This window comes from Strongylocentrotus purpuratus, unplaced genomic scaffold (genome assembly GCF_000002235.5).
Source record: "Strongylocentrotus purpuratus isolate Spur 01 unplaced genomic scaffold, Spur_5.0 spur5_scaffold_5, whole genome shotgun sequence".
NCBI lineage: Eukaryota > Metazoa > Echinodermata > Echinoidea > Camarodonta > Strongylocentrotidae > Strongylocentrotus > Strongylocentrotus purpuratus.
Genome location: NW_022145611.1, coordinates 37,094,801 through 37,119,192, shown reverse-complemented (window position 1 = coordinate 37,119,192; position 24,392 = coordinate 37,094,801). Strand labels below are relative to the sequence as shown.

At 37.2% G+C, this 24,392-nt stretch overlaps 1 protein-coding gene and 1 long non-coding RNA gene across 2 annotated transcripts; one reads left to right on the top strand and one right to left on the bottom strand.

Annotated features, from left to right (window-relative positions):
• Positions 1-365: 365 nt before the first annotated feature.
• On the bottom strand, positions 366-13,488 carry LOC100891923 (L-asparaginase). The gene is made up of 8 exons (XM_030999191.1): positions 13,183-13,488; positions 8,572-8,691; positions 6,628-6,946; positions 6,164-6,290; positions 5,139-5,251; positions 3,244-3,429; positions 1,165-1,401; positions 366-605 (listed from the first exon to the last, which is right to left on the bottom strand). The coding sequence occupies exons 1-8, from the start codon at positions 13,377-13,379 to the stop codon at positions 381-383; spliced, it is 1,524 nt and encodes a 507-aa protein (XP_030855051.1). The 5' UTR covers positions 13,380-13,488; the 3' UTR covers positions 366-380.
• On the top strand, positions 8,859-9,996 carry LOC115929717. The gene is made up of 2 exons (XR_004066692.1): positions 8,859-9,107; positions 9,906-9,996. It is a non-coding gene; the product is annotated as an uncharacterized LOC115929717 (long non-coding RNA).
• Positions 13,489-24,392: the final 10,904 nt, after the last annotated feature.

Genomic DNA, 24,392 nt, shown 5'->3' with positions numbered 1-24,392 from the left:
CCACAGTCCATTCTCCAATAAAAGATATTAATATTCTTGCAAAATGGACTTTAAACACAGAAATCCTACAATCCATTGTTGTATATGAAAGAATAATGATTTTTTTTATTTTGGAAAACAACTGCGGCACAAAATTTTAGCCATCTTCCAGACCTGCTCGTGCCAATTTATGGGTTTGTACAAATTCAACACCAATTCTGTACTGTTGTCTTTATTGGTGCATGAGGACTCAGTTTAAAGAAAAACCGTGATCTTACAGACCTAGTTCAAAATTGTCTTTTTTTTTATACTCACAGAAGGAAGCACATATATTTACACTAAATGAGTCTTATCCCCAATTCTGTCAGCATGGTGTACCTTATTAAATTTCTAAATCCAATTCAGATAGTAAGCCCTTCTAAGCTGGAATGATTTGTAGTACAAATCTCATCTTGAAATAGCAGAGGTCTTGGCAATAACACTGAGGTATGTATTAAGTGTAAGTATAAATCTCTATGGATGTAACTTACGGTCTCTTGCATATACTTGATCGCGTTTAAATCTCCATTTCTGGCTGCAGCACACAATAGGGGTGGGAAGAGAGTCTCACTCACAGCTTGCACTTCCTGCAGGAATAACAACATAAAAAAATGATAGTACAATCATGTATCAAAATAGGGCTGTTTCCAGATGATAATATGAGTTATATACCTCACTTAACAAATCCAGCCATCTGATTGGTCGAAATTGGAGTTGTGACTTTAGCCACTCCCGTAAATAAACGTAAAATGCCAAACTGGTAATAGTCCAAGAGTGAGATCCCTCAAAATTCTGGTTACCATGAAAATAGTTTAATTTTGCTGCGATACCCATTAGTTTACGTGTTAAAATTGTCTTTGTGCGAGCGCGGACACCATACAGTGCTGTTTGTCTGCAATTCCCAAATGATTTAAAATTTTAGTCATTTTTCAAGTGAAGATTAACAGATAGTGTCTCAGATTTTCTGTAATGTTTTAACCAATCTTTACTCAATAAAAAGATAAGGTAAGAATTCTTGATAGATTTTTATTTTAATTCGGCATATAAAAGACATATCGACGGCTTTATTATTCGAGGTCTGGCTGCTTTATATGCTCTCTGGAACTAGCAGATCCTGCCATGACCCCTCGGCGCACCGTGACTCACTTTGCTACTTCCAATCCTCAATGTGTCTACCACAGCTCTGATGAATTCGCTGTCCTCAAATGTGAATGTTCTGCCTGTAGCCGTAGAAACCGATATCTCCCCTCGAAGATTCCGTTTGAGTTGTCTTCTCTTCTCTTCAAGTGAGAAGTTAGGCTGTCCTAGGATGTAGCTGAGTTTACTGAGGGCTGCTTCAGGGGTTATATCAGATCCTGGTATCACTCCTGCATCTAGCAGCACCTACAAGAAACGAAAAAAATTCTGTTCTCAAACAATGATTATAAATACCAGTTACTCCACCCAGTTTTCCACAAAAAAAATCTTCCAATAATCTTCCCTTTGGACTACTGCAGTACTCTACTTTCTGACTTGATACAAATATTTCATATGCGACTCAAATTGGGAAAGTATCAGACAAAATTTTAATTATTGAAGATTCAAGAAATGAAATCATGAATTGCTTCTCAATTAGAAATTAAGTATGGTTTATGGTAGGAAACATAATGGGCACTGATTCTTAAAAAACTAGATGGAATTTTGACTGCGCGCAGTCGAAAATGATGCCTCCGCCATAGAGCAATTTAAACAAGTTTGGAGTTTAAATCTCCAGTGGTTCTTGAGATATCATGATAACAATCTCAATGTATGGAATTTCATAAGTTGACCTCTGTGACCCTTGACCTTTGACCTACGTGCTCCAAAATCTAATCAGATTGTCTTCCTATGGTGATACACACTATCATTAAGTTTGAAGTTTAAATCTCCAGTGGTTCTTGAGATATTATGATATGGTGATACATACTATCATTAAGTTTGAAGTGAAAATTCTCCAGTGGTTCTTGAGATATCGCGATAACGATCTCAATGTATGGAATTTCATAAGTTGACCTCTGTGACCCTTGACCTTTGACCTACGTGCTCAAAAATCTAATCAGATTGTCTTCCTATGGTGATACACACTATCATTAAGTTTGAAGTTTAAATCTCCAGTGGTTCTTGAGATATTATGATAACAATCTCAATGTATGGAATTTCATAAGTTGACCTCTGTGACCCTTGACCTTTGACCTACGTGCTCCAAAATCTAATCAGATTGTCTTCCTATGGTGATACACACTATCATTAAGTTTGAAGTTTAAATCTCCAGTGGTTCTTGAGATATTATGATAACAATCTCAATGTATGGAATTTCATAAGTTGACCTCTGTGACCCTTGACCTTTGACCTACGTGCTCCAAAATCTGATCAGATCGTCTTCCTATGGTGATACATACTATCCTTAAGTTTGAAGTTTTTACATCTCCAGTGGTTCTTGAGATATCATGATAACAATCTCAATGTATGGAATTTCATAAGTTGACCTCTATGACCCTTGACCTTTGACCTACGTGCTCCAAAATGTTATCAGATTGTTTTCCTATAGTGATACACACTATCACTAAGTTTGAAGTTTAAATCTCCAGTGGTTCTTGAGATATCATGATAACAATCTCAATGTATGGAATTTCATAAGTTGACCTCTGTGACCCTTGACCTTTGACATACGTGCTCCAAAATCTAATCAGATCGTCTTCCTATGGTGATACATACTATCCTTAAGTTTGAAGTTTAAATCTCAAATGGTTCTTGAGATATCGCGCTAACAAACTCAATACAAGGAATTTCATAAGTTGACCTCTGTGACCCTTGACCTTTGACATACGTGCTCCAAAATCTAATCAGATCATCTTCCTATGGTGATAAATACTATTCCCGAGTCTTAAGTTTAAATCTTAAATGGTTCTTGAGATATTGTGATAACGGTCAAACGGGACGGACGTACGGACGTACGGACGGACAACCCGAAAACATGATGCCTCCGGCACCACCTTCGGTGGCGGAGGCATAAAAATTGTTGAACTCTCCATGGACTTAAAATCAGTGTTTCTCAAAACTGATTGGCCACTTACTATAATATGCAGTAATAAATTCCCAAGCAAAAACCAAAACCATCTCTTTGACTGCACATATCTTTGTTTGTGTACTTCTCATTAATTGCAGAAATGTTTGACTGACCAGTTTTTGGAGTGTTTGTACGCTTACCTTTCCTGTTTGATATGATGCTGATACACCTCCACTAGAACACTGGGTGCAATTAAGGATGATCATGCCTCTATCTGCAGCAGTTTGGATCTCAGCTATTATATCTCTTCTATCATCTGGACAGTTCCCTGCACCATACGTCTGTAGAACAATACCTTCCATTGGAGGTTGCAGGAAAGCTCTTACCTACAAGAAGAAGAAAATAATGAAATTAGTGTATGGATGTCGGCTACAAGATCATTGGGGCATTGTCCCAGAACACATTCTATAGTTTTTGAGCGTCAAGTAACGCCTGGCTGGAATGCTCCACAGGGAGTGGCAAGTATTGAATCCAATGACCGGGGTAATAGTATATCTGTAAAGCACTTAGAGACATCGTAGACGTATTAAGCGCTAGATAAAAGCGGACTATTATTATTATTTATATAACACACCTTATTGGGGTTGGAGGACCACTCTAGCATGTTCAAAAGTAAACTAATTAGAAATGTATCAATGCAGATCAATTCAAGTTTGAAAAAGATAATCCTCAATTACCATGATGGATGGATCACGGAAACTGAGAAGGAATGATCCTGAGCATTCCTTCTTTTTGTGATCCAATTGATAATAAATCAAAAATAGAAACTTTTAAGCTTCCAAGTTCATTACTTGTTAATTTTTATTAAAATTATTTGTATACAAAATATGTTTTTCAGTTTTAAACAAAAATGACCAATTGATTTGTGGAATGCCTTTACATATTTGATTTCATCTGACGAAGCGAGACTGATGTACTGGATGACATACCATGTGAACCAGACCATATCGTTACGTATTGTAGTATATAAATAATACACAGCAGTGAGGGCATTAGTAAGAATTACCCATACAAGGTACTTTTGGAACAGTCTAACACGACCGAGGCGATAGCTGAGGGTGTTTGGACTGTTTTTAAGGTACCGAGTGTGGGTAATTTTACTAATGCCTGAACAAAATGATGTGTATTATTTGTTCTATAAGATTATGTTTCATATTTTTTTATAAAATTATGTTTTATAACATGATTCCGCCTTTGAATGTTTTTTAAAACAGATATATGGCTCCATACAAATGCTGTGAATCATCATCATCATAATAATTTTGATAATGACCGGTCCATACCATTGGACAATGACCGGTCATTATCCAAATTTACACGTTAGGCAAAAGAAATGCCTGGTCAATCACGTGTACGCTTTAAACCAATCATTTGATTAGGATTTAGGATCCACGTCATCATCTTATAATTAGCTCTATCTCACTATACAAAGATCATGGAAAGTGAACAAACTGGAGGAAAGGTACCCATACAAGGTACCTTTGGAACAGTCTAACACGACCGAGGCGATAGCTGAAGGTGTTTGGACTGTTTTTAAGGTACAGAGTGTGGGTAATTTTACTAATGCCTGAACAAAATGATGTGTATTATTTGTTCTATAAGATTATGTTTCATATTATTTTATAAAATTATGTTTTATAACATGATTCACGCCTTTGGATGTTTTTTAAAACAGATATATGGCTCCATACAAATGCTGTGAATCATCATCATCACCATCATAATGATTTTGATAATGACCGGTCCATACCATTGGACAATGACCGGTCATTATCCAAATTTACACGTTAGGCAAAAGAAATGCCTGGTCAATCACGTGTACGCTTTAAACCAATCATTTGATTAGGATTTAGGATCCACGTCATCATCTTATAATTAGCTCTATCTCACTATACAAAGATCATGGAAAGTGAACAAACTGGAGGAAAGGCACCAGGAAAGACTGATGTACAATGGATGCCATACCATACCATGACAAAGGCTTATCATGCTGTACAACTGCCAAGATCATGTCTAATTTATGTGAGAGACTTACCGTTTCAGCTGTGATACTTGGGAATAACCTGAGAAGTCCTACATTCCTGGTCATGTTGGTGTTCACTCGAAAGGCTGCCAAAGTGTTCATTCTGAATATACTCGACCAATTTACTAAAATCAAATAAATAAAAGAAACATAAATAAAACATTTAATATTGTCTCCATTAATCTTAATATGACCAAGTTTCTAATCTATATCTTTAACCCCACTCAAGAGTTACCATAGTTTCAGAACAATAGCAGCATCAATAGTAGAAGCAGACAGTTGAAGTGGAAAATAAGAAATAGAAGAAAAGAAAAAGAAGAAGATGCAGGAGAGGAAGAAGAAGAAGAAGAAAAATTAGAATTAGTAGTAGAAAGTAGTAGTAATAGAAAGTAGTCGTAGTAGTAGTAGTAGTAGTAGTAGTAGTAGTAGTAGTAGAAGTAGTAGTAGTAGAAGCAGCAGTATCAACAGCAGGAGCAGAAGCAATATAAGCACCAATAGAAGCAGGAATAACAGAAGAATGTTAATTAGTATTACAGAGCTGCCAACCTTGTGCGACCAAAAAAAGGAATCATGATGGCAAAAAAAAGGAATTCATTAAAACGTAACTTACAATAATGCACTGCCATACAAGCAGGTTTTTTTTTAATTGTTTTAATTTTGGTATTATCAGTACCGGTATTTCATTTTTTTTTGATATTTTTCTCTTCAATTATGTATTCAAGTATGTTTTAAACTTAGTTTTCTATTGAATTTGTGATCAAATCAACATTTCAGGGCAGCTGTTTGATGTGCAGTATGCAAAAAAAAAAATTTAAAAAATAAAAAAAATTATAAAAATTATTTAAAAAATTAAAAAAACAGAATTTATGAAGAAAAAACCTAATACAGTAATTTGGAGGAAAAAATGGAGTAATTCCGGCAATAACGGAATGGTTGGCAGCTCTGGTATTACAGTAGTAATAAAGAACGGTGACAATAAAATGGATTGTACAACTATAAATAAAGCAGGTGGGTATTCTTCATGGCTTTTGGCTTACCTGTGATATCAACTGCCATTGTAAGAAGTGGAGCTAAATTTGGAGAATCAAAAGCTCTGAAGCTTTCACTGGATATCTTCACACATCTGTTACCTCGATACAGCTTGTTATTGAAGTACAGAGTTACCTGGCAATGAAAACAAACATGCCTGTTATCACTATGAATATGACGGACAAAGAAAGCGGACAAAATATACAGTTCCTCAGGTAGACAAAGGAACATCCCTTCACTGCTATTAAGTAAAAAGGTGAATATGCATGTGACACCTGTTCTACACATTTTTACATAATAGCAGTGAAGGGATGTTCCTTTGTCTACCTGAGGAACTGTATATTTTGTCCGCTTTCTTTGTCTGTCATATTCATAGTGTATGTTCACTCAATGAAACCAGAAAAAATATACTTTCCATAATACAGATAAGCACTGAATACACTTAATGAGTTCAAATAAAGACTTAAAATACCTCTGGTATGACATAATGTCCAGCGATATAGACAGCACCAAGAAAGTTGTCCCTTCCATCACTGCGCAGTTCAGAGAGTGGCACTTGCGATCCTGTCAGGATGACAGGCTTTCCAAGATTCTCCAGCGCGAAGGAGAGTGCTGATGCAGTGTATGCCATGGTGTCTGTACCGTGGATGATGACGAAGCCATCGTAGAGACGATAGTTCTCTCTGATGTTCTCAACCATTTCCAACCAATCATTGACATTGACATTGCTCGAGTCTTTGAGGGTTTCATATTCCTTTAGGTAGAAGAACACTCTTCGGCCCTTGGAGATTCTTTAGAAGAGAAAAAATAGAAGAGAAAAAATAGCAGTTCAAACATAACTTATATTCAGAAGGAAATACAATTACATGTAAAATACAAGTATTGATATATCTGTACATTTGTCTACATAGATCTCTTGTTATCCTTTTGTTCTTATTGTTCCATGTTTACTTCTTATAGTTTACAATATATCCTCAGGATATTTTAATGAAAAAAATAATGATTTCGACGATGAGGAGAAAAAGGATAAGGGTAAGAATGATGATAAAGGTGATAATATTGATGGTGATAACTGTGATGATGAAGATGACACCCAGCAATAATAAGGTGCCATATAATAATAAGATATCAACCAGAGTACATGTTGACTTTCTAGGATAATATAAATTTGTCAGACATTGTAGAGCACCACGCAGGGGCAGATACCTGTGCTATACAAGAAGCCATCATCATCATATCAGTGCCTGTCACTTAAAGGGGCCTGAACATATTGACACCTAAATCTGCCCCCCCCCCCCTTCCAAAAAAAAATAATAATAATGAAGAAAAAAAAAAATAATAATAATGACTAAGATTTAAAAAAAATAACAAAAATAATAAATGATAATGAATAAATAAATATATAAATTATAATAATAATAGTGCTATTGCTAAACATATCCATTGGCAGATACTATGAGATCATTGAAATGTAACTTGCAAGCATCCATGTGATCACCAGGCGCAAACGACTACCCAGGCCAATGAAAGTATGATATACTGGAACTGTGGTATTATGACAGACAGAACTATTAACGGCAACAAGCCAGACATCATCATTAGAGATGGTAGTTAAGTTAACATTATCGAAAAAGGCCATTCCTAATGACATTGACACCGCAGTCAGGGAAAGAGACTAACGGCTTAAAGACCGAGATCTGAATATAGAGATAGAGAGAAGGTGGAACTTCCAAGCAGAGGTGACTCCAATAATCATTGAACACACCACCTGGTGAAGAAGGCAATCACCAAGAATTCCAAGAATCTACACATCTACAACATGCAGAAGGCAGTTATACTGGGCACAACGAGACTCAATAGGAAAAGACTTTGACAGTAGAGTATAGCATAAAGTTGCACTTTTTCACACTCAATCCTTTTTTGTTAAAATAAAGTTGATCAAGAAAAAAAACAGACTTGATCCGTTTTTGCAGAATACTACTAATAATACAAAATAATAGTAAAATAATAAAATAAAATAAAAATTATGAAAAGCAAAACCATCCCCTACTAAAAAGCATACAGCCCAACATTTCATATTCAATTACCAGGAGTTGCATAATAATTCAACCCAGTACCAGTATATGATATGCAACACCTGGATTTCGAAACATCTAACATATACATGTATATTATCAATCATTTCTGAAGAGGTTCTATTTGCATAAAAAGACAAGGCAAGAGTCAATTTGGGTTCCCTACATTATTAAGTATTGATATTATTTTCAAGCAAGTTATGCTTAAATTTTTGGTGATAAACATACATACCAAATTCTTTGGTATCCTTGTTGTTGATATGATATATGGGTCAAAATACCTCAGACTTGGTCTCAATTTTCTCAAATAAGTCTAAAATACTCCCAATGATAAAACTTACGGAAGAACAAATGAATTCAACTCTTCTTTATCGAGGCCTATTTCTTTGGCATATTCAGCATCATACAGCATTGGCAGGGTTCGAATCACCTCTCCCATATAATCCCGACAGGTATGTAAACTGCAGACAGAGAGAAGAAAAAGAATGGGAAAGAAATACCATATGAAATACCTGCATGTACAATGTATTGTAGTACACACTAGATGATAGAGGTAGTTATTACATTTCACTAGGGAACAAAAATGTTTCACAGAAGTAAAATTAAATGGGAGACAGGGAGAGCCAAGTGAAGTGACTCTTCATTGTAGATCACCTACTTAGCAACCCAAGACAAAAATCCTTGTTCCATATGAAAATTATTGTCAAGGCATGACATTATTTTTTCTCGTATTTGTTACGCTGCAGAATAATTACCCTTTTTACCTGAACTGAGACTATCAGCACTTTCGTTACAGCGCAAAACAAGACCGTACGAAGGTACATCAACCATGTTGGTTGATCCTAGTTTTTCCTTCATTTATATGCAAAAACTGAAGGTATGTTTAATTCCGTGCTATTATTCTTATGAGTGTATGTTATGCTAGGATTGTATGTGTATCTTTAATGTTTTTGAGGTTTGTAGGACAAATTTGGGCCTCTTTTGAAGTTTGGATAGTGGTAAAAGTCCGTATTGGTTTTGACTGTGCTTACGGTACTTGTGAAAGTGATTGATAATTTGTAAAATAATTCTTGGTTATATACTTCAAGGAAGTGTAAGAGATGCTGAAATGTCTCATGATAGTTTATAAGTTATCTGGAGACGTTCATTATTGTTTTGGTGTCATATTTCATAAATTCGGGATGACACGTGAGACCTATTTTTCTTACGCTATTTTAGGACTTCAGTGAATTGTAGTACCTATACGTACAGATTATATAGCGGAGGGATATTTTTAGACGCCAGGTTTAGTGATTCGCCTTACGGTTAGTCTTGTTTATGTCGCCCTTGGTAATATCGAGTTATTCGTTTAATACTTGAAAAGGGGATTTTTGTAATGTGATTTATAGTATGCTGAATGGAGTTTTTATGTAATTCAGAAACGAGACAAAACAACACATTTTATTTTGCTTAAAGAAGACACTTTTTATTAGAGTAAAGAAGTGAAATGAATAGTTATTTGTTAAGAGTTCGAATGTGGATTTTTACTTCTAGTTGCTTAACACTATAGTCTTAAACTTAATTACACCCTTGTAGGTCATGTATTTACTCTAGTTTGCATACAAAGAATGTAATCTAAGGAAAAAGGAACAATTTGGGTATTTTGAATCAATAGTCATTCTTTGTTTCTTTACAGGATTCACACGATTGTTGAATGTGCTTTACAGCGCCACAACTATTAAAGGGAAGCTATTCAAGTCACGCCTCCTGTGTGGTTATTATAACAACGTGGAAGTTTAAACACGGTCTTATAACAATTATGTTTTGAGGTAAAGGGATGACTAAGATTATTCTTATTCATGCAATAAAAACATTACATACATATATCTAGACCTTCCCCTTCTGGCTTTAGTCTGACCCACTTCCTTTCTCTACATCCTTGTCCCATATGAAAATTATGTTTTGAGGTAAAGGGATGACTAAGATTATTCTTATTCATGCAATAAAAACATTACATACATATATCTAGACCTTCCCCTTCTGGCTTTAGTCTGACCCACTTCCTTTCTCTACATCATTCTCTTATCTGAGGCTTAATCAATTCTTGTGGAAATATCTATTAAAGAAAGACAAACATTAGGAATATGGTATCTTGTGCAAATATGCATCTCTCTCATATAGAGAGGTACATGTGTACATGTAATCAGAAAGCAGTTACACACCATATGCCCTCAGGCCTCAACCATAGTGTGCATACGATAACTCAAGTCCTTCATACACACGGTGCTGAAATTGCAGCTTGGGTAAACTTTTGTTAACTGTAAAAGATATGAAAGATAAGGTCAACAGCTCTTGGCATCTTTATATTTATAAGCTGCAAACTATTAATGGTCATGCCTGTAGCTTAAGGTTTTATAAGCATGTTTAAGTTCTCTACATCAATTTTAAGATTACAAAAATTAATTGTTGAAGAAAATAATGAAGTGTTGTTGTCAAGATCACATTTTTTTTTTAATGTGTTGATCTTGGTGTTGTTTGATTCATGTATAATTTTGTTTCCTTCGTTTTACTAGCTCACACGAGTATGGCCACTGCTTCATTGTGGCATATATTTCTTCAATAAATTACTCATGAGATTTTACCTGAAACTAATGTTCTGTATTTTCAAATCAATGTGACCAAACCAGATATTTATTTGCTCTGATATCACATTGTGTCCCATGCAACCGTTCCCCATTAATGAAATGTACCCAATAAAAATCAAAACAAATCCACACACACAAAATCTTCATGATTGGTAATATAGCATCAATACAATATCAAAGTTAGATTTTTTGTAGCTTTTTAACAAATATTGTCATGAGAATACTCACATTGAGCAATATACATCATCAGTGTAAATCACTTTCTGAGAAGCACCCTAAATGAGGATCAAAGTCTAGAGTAGGTTTGATACCATATACAGGTTAACCTGTCTAATATCTCTGATCTTTGAACAGTTTTATATGTTATCATTTTTACACCAAATTCAAGTTTGGACTTCTTAGACTTTTTTTAGCCAAAAAGGAAAAGGCTAAGAAAAAAAAAACTTCTGATTATGGAACATGTTACAGAACAATATTTTCATTCAAAGAAAAGAAAAGAAACTTTAGGAACCCTGAAATGTACACAAGGGCACATTTCCAGATGAGTATCCCTTTCTTTTGTCTGGGCCAAAGGAGATGACATAACACTGCACAGCACTGCAAGAGAAACAAGGAAACGACCAAGGAAAAAAAACTCCCCCAAAACAAGGCGTATCTTCTTATCAATATCACCAGTGAATTTGATACCCTTTTTCAAATTTTTCAAACTTTTTTAATAAAAATAAGGTCCACCCTAGAATTAGCCTTAGACCTTAACCCAATACATGTTTTTACGCACATTTAAAAATACTTACACATTTTTGGCTTAACAGAATTCAACATTAACATTAACATTTTGTACATTAATCTGTTAGATATTTATTTGTTTGACTATACATGTACATATTCATTGCCTTACTTCTTGCATTTGCAACATTTTACATATTATTGTATAATTCACTGTATATTTATTGTTATTTTTATGTTTGTGGACCCCTTTGAAAATCAGCTGAAAGGGCCATCCACCATATGAGAGGAAATAAACAAATAAATAAACAGGCTACATTAAGTATCAGGACAACTACCCCCTGCACAATCACCCACCCCCCCCCCCCCCAAAAAAAAAAAAAAAAAAAAATTAAAATTACCAACTGAAAACTACCCCCCCAAAAAAAAAAAATTAACCCCCAGAAATGTTACCCCCTAGGACAGTTACCCCCCCCCCCCCCCCCCCCCCCCGAGGACGATTATCCCCCACCCCTGCAAATTATCATCAGTGATCATGTTTCTAAAGCAGTAATAGAGTCTAGATCTAGTCTAGGTCTATGCCTAATGGTTGCAAGCGAGTGAGGAAGAAAGACAATTTATCTCTAAAATAGATATCCTCATTGAATTCCACACTCTAGCAGTTTCTAATATTTGTTTTTGACGAAATTGAGGTTATTCAGAATAATGACTTTTATTTTATTTTGTATTAGGGGTCTAATTAGACTAGACTCTAGGTCTAGTTCTTAGTAACTAAACGTTAAAGTAAAATTCTCTCGCGGGACCGGCCCGGCCCAGCTCAGCCTAGACCGAATTTTCCGTCTCTTTCGTTCGTTAGCCTCTTATTGGGGTAGGGTCGGCTCTCTCTTTAGAGACGGAAGCCGTTTATACACATGTCCTTGCTAACGCCACGGCCAGTTCTGGTCGTAGCGTTTTGCCCCCAAAATCCCCCAAAATGTCATTTTACCTCGAGCATGTTATATTGTAAATTAGGCCTAGGCTATAATAAATCAGTTCCACTTACCAACTTGACTGAAATAATCAGTTTAATAGTCCCTTTTTAGGAAATTATGGGTCAAAATCGAAATCCATTTTGAAAATCTTTTTCAACATGGATTCCGATTTTGACCCATAATTTCCTAAAAAGGGACTATTAAACTGATTATTTCAGTCAAGTTGGTAAGTGGAACTGATTTATTATAGCCTAGGCCTAATTTACAATATAACATGCTCGAGGTAAAATGACATTTTGGGGGATTTTGGGGGCAAAACGCTACGACCAGAACTGGCCGTGGCGTTAGCAAGGACATGTGTATAAACGGCTTCCGTCTCTAAAGAGAGAGCCGACCCTACCCCAATAAGAGGCTAACGAACGAAAGAGACGGAAAATTCGGTCTAAGCTCAGCCCAGTGTGCCGCGGCACCCCGGTTGAAAAACGGCCAACATGCATGTGTCAATATATTTATGTTGCCTAGACTAGGCTCTAGCTGTCAAGTAAAGTGAAATTTTCCCTCGTTAATCAAGTGATCATGAAGTTAATATATTACAGTGTAGCTGGAACTAACACAACTAAGTATACTTTACTTAACTCCATCAACTTTCTTCATTCCAATTGTACCACCAACATAAATCACGAGAACATTTGCCTCTGTCCCGTCTTGAATTGGAAATTGAGAAAGTACCGATGCACTTCGTCTGATCTCTACCAGGCTAACTTGCTTCTTTGGTACGAATTTTGCATCAGGTGTCGGAGGAGGAGGAGGGGATGGTTGTGGAGCCATTGCGATGGTCGTCTCGCCGTCACCCAATTCCTAATTAATTGGACTCTGGTCCTAGTAGAAAAATGCTAGACAAAATGATACGGGCATCGACATACAAGGACATCATACTGGTCTGCTGCACCAGAGAGAGAGAGCTCGAGTGAGAGCGAGCTAGCTGTTTACGTTTACAGTACACGCGCGCGCACGCTTCAGCTGCGTACCGTACCGTAGTTATAGTTCTGCATGATGTGCTGCATATAATAGTTTTTATAATGTTGTGCCCACACACTTGCGTGTAAAATCTTTGCGGAGGTGGAATGGGGCCGGGGAATAGGGGTGAAATCCCCACATTATTCATGGGCTTATTTCATGAGAAATACAAAAACATGTATCTTTAAATTCAAGTGACCAGAGGCGGGGCAACCAGCTCCGGGGGCATATCCGGGGGCGTTATTTTCTTCTGCGGCACAGATTGGGGCTTTTTTTTTAAAAGGGTCTTAATTGATAAACCCTAACCCTAACCCTAAACTTTCCCATAGGCTCAACACGCACCTAACCCCAATCTGTGCCGCCGAAAAAATAACGCATCCGGGGGACACTATGGAGTGGTGAAGTGTGACGTCATCAAACTACTTTTTTAAGGAATTTCTCAATTTGAACTTTATTTTCCGAAAGAGCATAAAAAATGATGTCCAAATGTCGAAAACCAAGTATGTTAAATATTGGCTGAGATATGACCATCTGAATAAATAGATTTCCGAGGACTCGGTGTTATTTATTATGCTCTGCATGGTTCATTATTCAGATGGTCTTCATTCGGAAAATGAAGTTCAAATTGAGAAATTCTAAAAATAGATTTTCATGATGTCACAGCTTCGGTACTCTCTAGGGGCATAATATGGCCCCTCCCACTTTTTTTTAAAGTACCCTTGAGCCTTTTTACTTCTTATAAGAGCTCAGCTCCAGCGATGCTATGCCTGTGCAAGTTCAGTGGTATTATACATTATCCTTGTCATTTCAAATCAAATAAGTGGGAATTAAAGGACAAAAATGTGTGCAAATTTGCAATATCAGCTTATACAGGCTCGTAAACAGGCATTATCTTATATATCTCTCCCTCTCTTTCCCTTTATCTCTCTTTTTCTCCCCCTCTCTCCCTTTCCCTCCCTCTTTCTTTCTCTCTCATACTCCGCTCATACTTTTCCTGGATCTCCTGTGCTGTATGTACTATTTTCCCTCCCTACCTCTCTTCTATATTTCCCTCCAGCCTTTTTGTTCTCTCTTCTCTCTTATTTTGAACAATCTTTTCATATTATGTCATAATAATGATTGTGGAATAGATTTAAGCAACTGTTAGCTGTTTAGCGAATTTTATTTACTTGTATATAGGTGAACATTTATTTAGAAAATTCATTCACTGTGTGATATGTCTTCATACGATTTTCTGGATAATCACTGTAGTTTATATAGGGTGCGTTCAATCGAATTTTCGAAGCTAGAATCACAAACATGAATCACAATTCAAAACGCCGTTACAAAAAGCAAGGTCACTGCGGTTTGCGTTCAAGCGATTTTTCATCAACGCTGATTCTAGCTCATTGCGAGCCAAACCACTGCGCATCACACTGCGCAGTATGGCCCAGGAACTTCGGCGCGCGCTTTCTGGAATTGTTTACGGCCGACTGTTGACTGCTGTTTTGAGCATAGATCGCAATAATAAGACAAAGAATGAGAAGGTGATAGAAGGAAGAAACAAAGAATAACATAAGGAAAGACAGAAAGACAGAAAGAGAGAGTGATAGAATGCTTAAAACAAAGAATTACATAAAAGGTGATAGAAGGAAAAAACAAAGCATAACATAAGAATAGAAGGAAGAAACAAAGAATAACAAAAGAGAAGGTAATAGAAGGAAAAAACAAAGAATAACATAAAAATAGAAGGAAGAAACAAAGAATAACATAAGGAAAGACAGAAAGAGAATGTGAAAAAAGGAAGGAACAAAGAATGACATAAGGAAGAACAGAAAGAGAAAGTGATAGAATGATTAAAACAAAGAATAACATAAGAGAAGGTGAAAGAAGGAAGAATCAAAGAATAACATAAGGAAAGAAAGAAAGAGAAAGTAACAGAATGATTAAAACAAAGAATAACATAAGAGAAAGTGATAGAATTATAAAAACAAAGAATAGCATAAGAGAAGATGATAGAAGGAAGAAACAAAGAATAACATAAGGAAAGACAGAAAGAGAAATTGATAGAATGCTTAAAACAAAGAATTACATAAGAAAAGGTGATAGAAGGAAAAAACAAAGAATAACATAAGTATAGAAGGAAGAAACAAAGAATAACATAAGGAAAGACAGAAAGAGCAAATGATAGAATGATAAAAACAAAGAATAACATAAGAAAAGGTGATAGAAGGAAAACAAAACAAAGAATAACATAAGAATAAAAGGAAGAAACAAAGAATAACATAAGGAAAAACAGAAAGAGAAAATGATGGAAGGAAAAACAAGGAATAACATAACGGAACAGGCCACGATGGTATAGTGAACGCAAATTGCATGCAAAGCGGGCGCGCGGTTTTTCCCAAACCGGAAGAGGCTTCGTCATACAATCATGATTGAGAACTCCGTCCGTTCAATCGAATTTTAGCGACCGTGATTCTTTTGAATCATGATACAAAACGCATCTTTTTCAGCGTTTCATGTTTGTGTTTTCAAACACGTTTATTTTTACGACCGACGAAAAAATCGCTTGAACGCATTGCGTTTTAAACTAAACGTCTTTAGAAACCGTGATTCTAGGGTGAAAAAGTGTCGATTAAACGCACCCATAATATGTTTGCATAAGTATTTATTTTTTTACGCAATGTACACAATTCTGCAATACAGCTATCTGGCTGCAAATGAATTTTCAATAAAACCATTACCACCAGTCCACCACCGACGATATACATGAATCTGTTGGAATTCTCATTTCCCCATATAATGTGGCTTCTGCTTAGTCAAATTAACGCTTGCAAAGTTTTCAACAGGATTATTGTTTACGGGAACGTACTGGTACATTTTCACATGAGGGCCTCTATAACCCCAAATATATTATTCGGATACTATTATTTTATTATTGCAAAATGTTATTTAGTGATCAATATACGGGCAATATACACAAGACATATTTCGATCTGAAATATTGCGAGTGCAATTGAGCAAAATTGTTTCACTATATGGCAAAATATTATTTAGGGGTCAATATACACCAGGGGCGGCGATTTCTTTTCATGACCGGGGGGGGGGGGACACGAAATGCGAGGGACGAGGGAGCAGTGGCGTAATGAGCAAAAACGTTTTTTTTTTTGGGGGGGGGGCAGAATAAAATCTGCATCACCATCACTCTTACATGTTACGCAGGCCCTGCGAAAGTTTTTCAAAGTTGGAGGGGGGGGCTAAAGTATTTATGATCAGGTAGATCAAAGCAAAGAAAAGTGGAGCGTAAATTGACGTGGGGTCCAGTGGCAAAGCCCGGCGGGTGTCAAGGGGCGGAACCTCATGAAGCTCAGGGGTTTTAGTTATTTAATTACGGTCAGATGAGCATATTTTGATACCTTATTTGTGACACTGGCATGCAAGTCACTTATCGGAGTGGGGTCCAGGGGACTGAGCCCCCAGAAGCTCAGGAGTTTTAGGCATTAAATTACGATCAGATGAGCATCCATGTATGCAGGGGCCGCCTTAGGGCCCTTGGTGGGGTCCAGGGGGCAGAGCCTCTGGAAGCTCAAGCGTTTTAGGCATTTAATTACGGTCAGATGAGCAACCAGGGGCCCGCTTTAAGGCCCTTGGTGGGGTCCAGGGGGCAGAGCCCCCGGAAGCTCAGGTAATACTCATGTCATTTCAACAACATTAATAAATGACTGGTATCGAATTAGAAATAAACCACGTTTTAATTTCATTTGGGGGGACTGTCCCCCCAATCCCCCCCCCCCCCCCATACCAGTATACGCAAGTGTGAGGTAGCATAGTGAATGAGAGGGGTGAAGGTGACGGAACCTCCTCACAGGTTCCTTAGCAAAATTGTATAAAACGAGCAATATACTTTTTTCACACTTCAGTTTCTCGGTATTAACTTGTACATTTTGAAGGATAATTATGTGAGCGAGCGTAGCGACCGCGTGAGAAGATTTTTGCTTTTTTTAAATTTTTTGTCTAAACGCTGCATTCTTGGGCCCTCCAGAGCATGAGTCTTTAGTCAGTATTTGCTATACATTTTTGGGGGCACTTTTTCAAATTTTAAGGGGGGACGACCCCCCCCCTAAAATTGAGGGGGGACTGACAGGTCACTACTTGACGGGGGTCCAGGGGCAGAACCCCCCCCCCCCGCGGAAGTTCAGGTTTTATTTATGTATTTAATAACGATCAGATAAGCATCCAGGGGTAGGGTCCAGGGGCAGAGTCCCCGGAAGCTCAGAGGTTTTAAGTATTTAATTATGGTCAGATGAGCATCCAGGGGTTGAGGTCTAGGGGGCAGAGCCCTCGGAAGCTCAGAGGTTTTAGGTATTTAATTACAGTCAGATGAGCCCATCTTAGGGCCCTTGGTGGGGTCCAGGGGAGGAGCCCCCGTAATTAAGTTCAGGGGTTTTAGGCATTTGATTACGGTCAGATGAGCATATTTTGATACCTCATTTGTGACATTGGCGAGAGAGTCTCGAGCACCGCCGTTTTGCACGGGCCCTGACATGAAGGCTTCTAAATAAGCATATTTTTTCGCCCGCCGGTAAATTTGGGAAATTTTCCAGCAAACGCATTAAAAGGTATGATTTACACAAAAATTGAGAAAAAATACCGAAAAAAATCATGTCATTTCAGCAACAATTTTAAATCACAGGTATCGTATTAGAAATACCCCCCCCCTTCCCCATGCAGTACGCCAGTGCTCAGGGGCTCATGTCTTCTTGCCCTGTAATAAAAAAAACATACACGCTAAACTTTCCCATCCTCTCACAATATTTCCACGATATGCGCGTATCGCTATTATGAGAACCTCCATTGATAAATATAGGTGGATGCGGAATGTTAACTTTCCTTTTCTTTGAATGCAGTGGAATATAATTTATATGTGATTAAATTCTGGTTTTGTTATTTTTTATGTTCCTTTTGGTTAAAAAATACAAACCATCTTTACTCCTTCACTGCTTTTTTTTTGGGGGGGGGGGGCAAAAGTGCTTTTTGCTCCCCCATTTTTTGGTTGGGGGAGGGGTGATATTTAGTGAGGTTTTTTTTTACATGTACCTGTCCCTGCTCCATTTATCAAGATCGATTATTTCGGATAGGCCGAGGAGGGCGACATATTTCAATCCCTCTGATTAATCGTCCTCTTTCTCCTTGCGATCCGCCATCATGGGTTTCCAGAATATTTGGTACTCACATCCAAGGAAATATGGACCTGGTTCCCGCTGCTGGTAATGACATAATTAAAAAAATTATAAATATTATAAAACGGTGAACATGTTGGCTGTGGCATTTTTGTTTGAAAGGGTATCATTACGGGACGAATGAGAGATAAATTGGGCGACAATGCTGCCGTGCGTGGCGGACAAATGGCTACCATTGCAGTGCAAGTGCAGCGTAATGCATTACACGCGCGCTTATGATATTGCCATGCCCATGCCATGCCATGTGTGTGTGTGTAGTGAAATGTCCATGCCGGGTGAGGGCAACCATGGAGAGACTTCAATGACAATGCAATGAGTGACATTTGATATCGATGGTTAACGCATATCAGGGCAGCATGGTGCCAATGCTTGTGAGATTTGTGATTTTTTTAATGTGAGTGAAAATAAACCTAGATCTACCTTGGGAGTTAACGTTTGCTAGTGGACTCTTTTTCTATTCAGGCGCTGGTCCGAGAATAAGGATTGGGCGCTTGTTGAGAAACGTATCCAAAATTTGACCCGTAACTCTGGCGTGGAGATACCCTACTAATACATACCCAAAATGAAGTAAATATTCATTAAATGTCCAAATAAAGATCATGAGTTAAGTCGTTATTTTTATTATCTGTTTCTTGTTAATTTTGGAGTATTTTTCGGGAAAACGTTGATATCAGTATACACTTTTCACAGGTTTCATGGCAAACCGCTGCACAATACAAGTACATACCGATGGTGGGTTGCGGGCGGGCGCTCGCCTGTGTGGAGTTATCTGCCGTAATGTCTCGGATCCTATTACGGTAGATAACTTCACACAGGTGCGCGTCCGCCCGCAACCCGCCACCGGTACTCAATTTGTCAGCGTTTACGAGGATATTCTCGTTTTTGCGGACGGTCCTCATTCCCGGACCAGCGCCCCTACTCCAGACCTGCCAACCAGTACGATTTAGTCGTATTTAGTACTATTTTTAGAAGCAAATACGACAGTACGATTTTCCTGAATAAAATATGATTTTCAACAAAAAAACAAAATACTATTTTATTTTTATTTTTTTAATATTTTTTTGTTTGTATTTTGTGTGTTAGCTATTTTCAATGGCAAAATGCCCATTCTGTCCTGTAAAGTATCCTACAAGCATCTCATATTGGAAATTTGGGGATGTTCATTGGTTCATCGAACACAACTGTCGTGACGAAATAATGTATATTCAACAAATGATCCATAAAAAAATTCTTCCTGTATGTAGGAACTGTAAGAGGCATTGATCCACGTAACAGTCCGTGTTTATTTTTAATAATACAACTTTTGTGAGTAAAATACAACTTTTGGGATTAAAGAATACAGTTTTTGGACTCCAGAGGTTGGCAGGGCTGCTACTCGGCGGAAAATGCAAATACACACATTTGCCAATTTGAAACTCTTATGATAATAGCACTTAGTTTAGTGTATCAAAGTGGCTTCCTAAGTATCGGTTGTGTGCATGTCCAGACCCATTTTTTAATCTGCTTGAGACTTGAGTGTTTGGCTATTGAAACAAACATTCTGGTTTGAATTCTATGGATTAAAATGGCATCGCAATACACTCCTTCTTATTGCATTGCCCTGTAATGTAACTATGACGCTTTTAGAGTTATAGAAATTTTGACAATGATTGTCGTTATGAGTTGAATCCACTTTAAAAACCTTTTATAACACTTCTGAATTTTATTTTCTTCTATTACTCTTTCAGCCGTGTATGTGGCAACAGGCATGGACTGATCCGTAAATACGCCCTCAACATCTGCAGACAGTGCTTCAGGCAATACGCCAAGGATATTGGGTTTGAGAAGGTATGTATAGTATGTTATTCTAATAAGTTATTATAAGATTGAAAAATAGTATGTAAGCTTTCCCATATATTTATTCCAATGTGGGAGAAGTAACTGTTTTTTTTGTCCAATTCTAGTGATTCAAAAGATGGTATAAAATAAGATTTCCTTTTTACAACAATCCACCTTTCAGAATATGCATGCTTTCTTCCACAATGCCCATCACCAGTAGTCTGCTTTACCTCCCGGCCCCCCCCCCCCCAACTCCGAGAACGGACGGACCCCATGCGTGTTGCCAAAATGTCCTTTTCGTAACAAAAGAAAAAGGTCGACCCGTATTGACTTTACACACCGGACTTTTGCTGAAAAAGGCTTGTATACAAAAGAAAAAGGTTGAGCCGTATTGACTTTACACACCGGACTTTTGCTGAAAAGGGGGGGTCGGTTGGAACACGCATATGCGTACCCTAAATAACACTGAGTGGGGGGGCCGGGCTTTACCTACAGCAGTCTTTTTCATTGTGCAGCTGTTAACATATTCAGCCTCAAGATACATTCATGAATATTTGCTGCATGAAATGAGAGAGTATCTTGATAGTGCCATAATGTGTACAGTAACAACAGCGTACTAAATTTATCTGAGTTAAGTCCTATACTACATCTAGTAAACTCTTTGAACACCAACTAAATATATGTATATGTTCTTGTTCTTGCATCAGATGGACTAACTTGGGATCAGTCATTCTTGCACCACCTTCAGATGGACATGGCATCATTGCTTTGTGATCGTCTAGCATCAACGGCTCGACTTCCTTTTTGTATTCAACCAATGTACAGCGGTTAACCATCGCTGTTCATCTATCTGATGTCACCAAGCATTGGATGATGGCTGGATTGAGTTCATCAGTGCCCGAAAACCACCTCCATCGAGCAATGGATCTGAAATATGATTCATTGAAATGACATTGAAGAACTGTTCCCATAAAGGTGTTTGACATGTCAATTTGAAGATGATGCAATGAAGAATAAAAAGTAAAATAAAACAAAATGGCATCCTTTTACTTTTTGTGTACCAGTTCATCTTTGATTTTGTGTTGAAAAGGGGGCACATGGACAAAAGAATAAATCCTGCATTGAGGATATTTTTTTTTTTAATCTTAAAGAACTAGAAACGAGAGGTGTCGTTCAGGACATCTGTGTGTCCTGTACGACACTGACTCCTGATGATCTTTCTTGTTTTTTTCCATTTTGTGCACAGACGAAAACCACTTGGTTAACTTCAGATGGCAATTGACTTTAGTCAATTCTGGCATCACTATGTAATGACCAGAACAAAATATTTCATAAATTATTTATATAGCTTTTAGGCTTGAAAATATTATTGAAATGTGCTCCTTTTCATTCACAAAATTAACCATTTGTGTGTATTTTGAGAGAGCTTGATAGCAGCGATATCATAATGTCGGTCACATTCTAAGAACCTTGGTGTGAATTTTGAGGAACAGGAATGAAAGTATTCTAAACTTTTGGGGATTTCATTGTCTGAGTCTTCGTTGGGAAGCCATTTCAGTGTTAATAATATTGATACAAGAGTGAGAGCAATGGACCTACAAAGTAGTAGGTCCATGGTGAGAGATAGTTGACTTTTGCTCAAGAGGTTACAGAGTGGGATTATGTGAAAGATGTCAGCCGTAGGGAGATTCTTTACATTCAATACTTGGTTTATTTTACTTCATTTATTGGTCTGAACTCTGTAGGAACTAACCAGCAGCATAGGCAAAAGGGGTCAGTTTACAACTAGAATAATATGATGGTTACAATAATATTATAAAAAACATAGCATGTACAAAAGAAATACACAAAAACATGTAGTAAAAAACAAAACAAAAGATACAGAGAAATGAGAAAATAATACATTGCATCAGCAAGCCTTTACATGTGATGTCAAAGAGATAAGGAAGGGGAGATAAAGGTACAGAGGGAGATAGCTGAGGAGAGAGAGGGGAATAGAATGATATTAATACATGTAGACATAGGAAGGGATAGAAAAAAGGAGGAGAAAGTAGATGCGATTTCTGCAAATATACATAAAGTATTGTTGCTAAACAATACGATGGAAAATAAATATACAAATACTTCAATGTTCAAATTATATGCTTGGAAGCCAAAATTATGCAAGCGAGATGATAATTGTTGGACACGTGAAAAGAAAGGTGGAAAAGGGAAGAGACAAGGATGGACAGGGGAAAAAAGAGGAGGACAAAGAAGAGGAAGATAAATGAAGGTAAGGGAGGAAGACCAGGACGAGAGAGAGAGGAGGGGGGATGCATGCAAAAAGTTACATTTACAACAAATTAAAACAAGTAGGCTCTGAAACGTGATTATACATCGTACAATCCAGGCATGCATGCTTAAATAATAATGATTCCATCATGTTTTCAGATAATATGCTACGAAACCGTGGGCGAGGGCAAGATAAGGGACATTAGATTTACAATATCTTTCAATAATGCAATTAGTTGTAGGAAAACTGGACATGCTTCTTTTTTTTTCTATTATGTTTTTTGATCAGGATTCAACAAATTTACTTTGGAGAATGTTTCCTACCATGAACAATGGTGTGCATATTATTTTGTTGGTACATTTTAATAGTAAGAAAGGCTTGTGTTCATGAAATAAAACTTCAGTTAACAACCAAGTTTATCATCTAATTTGCAATGAACAGTGAAAAATATCAACCTTCTTATATCCTACAGAGTGATAGAAGGTGAAATTCCTCATTTTCATAATTTTGTTTTTATAGGAATACAGGTGTTGTCTCATTCACCATATATTAGGTTGAAATGAATTTTAGTTTGCTTTTCTGACTGAAGGCCTACCGTAAGTGTGTGTGAGGCATTAAACTTGTACTTCCTCTAAGTCTCGCTCTAAGCAGGGATGTGATAGAGAAGGACTGGAATCAAGCCGCTCTCCTTTGACCCCATGCTCCAAGCCGCCGAAAAGTTATGCGCTAATCTTCAACTGTTGACCAGGTGGTGAGATAAGAGAGCGCATGACATTTCAGGATTTAGAATTCCTACATCAGAAAATGGTATCACAGCAACTGTTCGCTGTCCCTTCCAATTATTTCTCATCCATTGTTGAATGTGTAAAGAGTAGAACAAGCGAACACAAACTTGTGTAATTTCATCCTTTTTTAAACTTGAAAAATACAAAAAAACACGCGAAAACACGCATTAGCAAACTTAATGTTATTGAAGATTGTAAATCATGGATCAAATAACGGGACATTAAAGCATGCACAAATTAGCGCATCATCCTAAAATATTGAGTTTTTGACAAGATGTAATTTTTCTTTTACCAACTGTGGCACACAAATGAAAGGAAGGATGGAGTTCTAAATTTGAAAATTTGTTTGATGTACTATTGCCAATAAAATCCCCATATAAAGTTTTTGATTTACACTGAAATTTTGCCGGTAATTTAATATTTTGTAATAAATGTAAAATTGGTGCCAGGCTTCCGAAAGTCTTCGCAGTGGAAGCGCGGTTCGGAGCATGGAACTTCAAAGCCAAGTGGAATGTTACACATCCCATTGTTATGCTTTAGAACTCAAGAATGCGTTTGAATAAATTACAAGAGTTTCGTCTCCTTTTCTTTCACCTCCCTGCTCTAAGTAAACCTCTGAAGCATGTTGATACATTACATGTACATTATTCATCAAAATGCACTGAGCAACTTACAATGGAGTAATTCACATATTTGCCTCTAAATCTAGAAAAGTGGAATGGGCTACCAT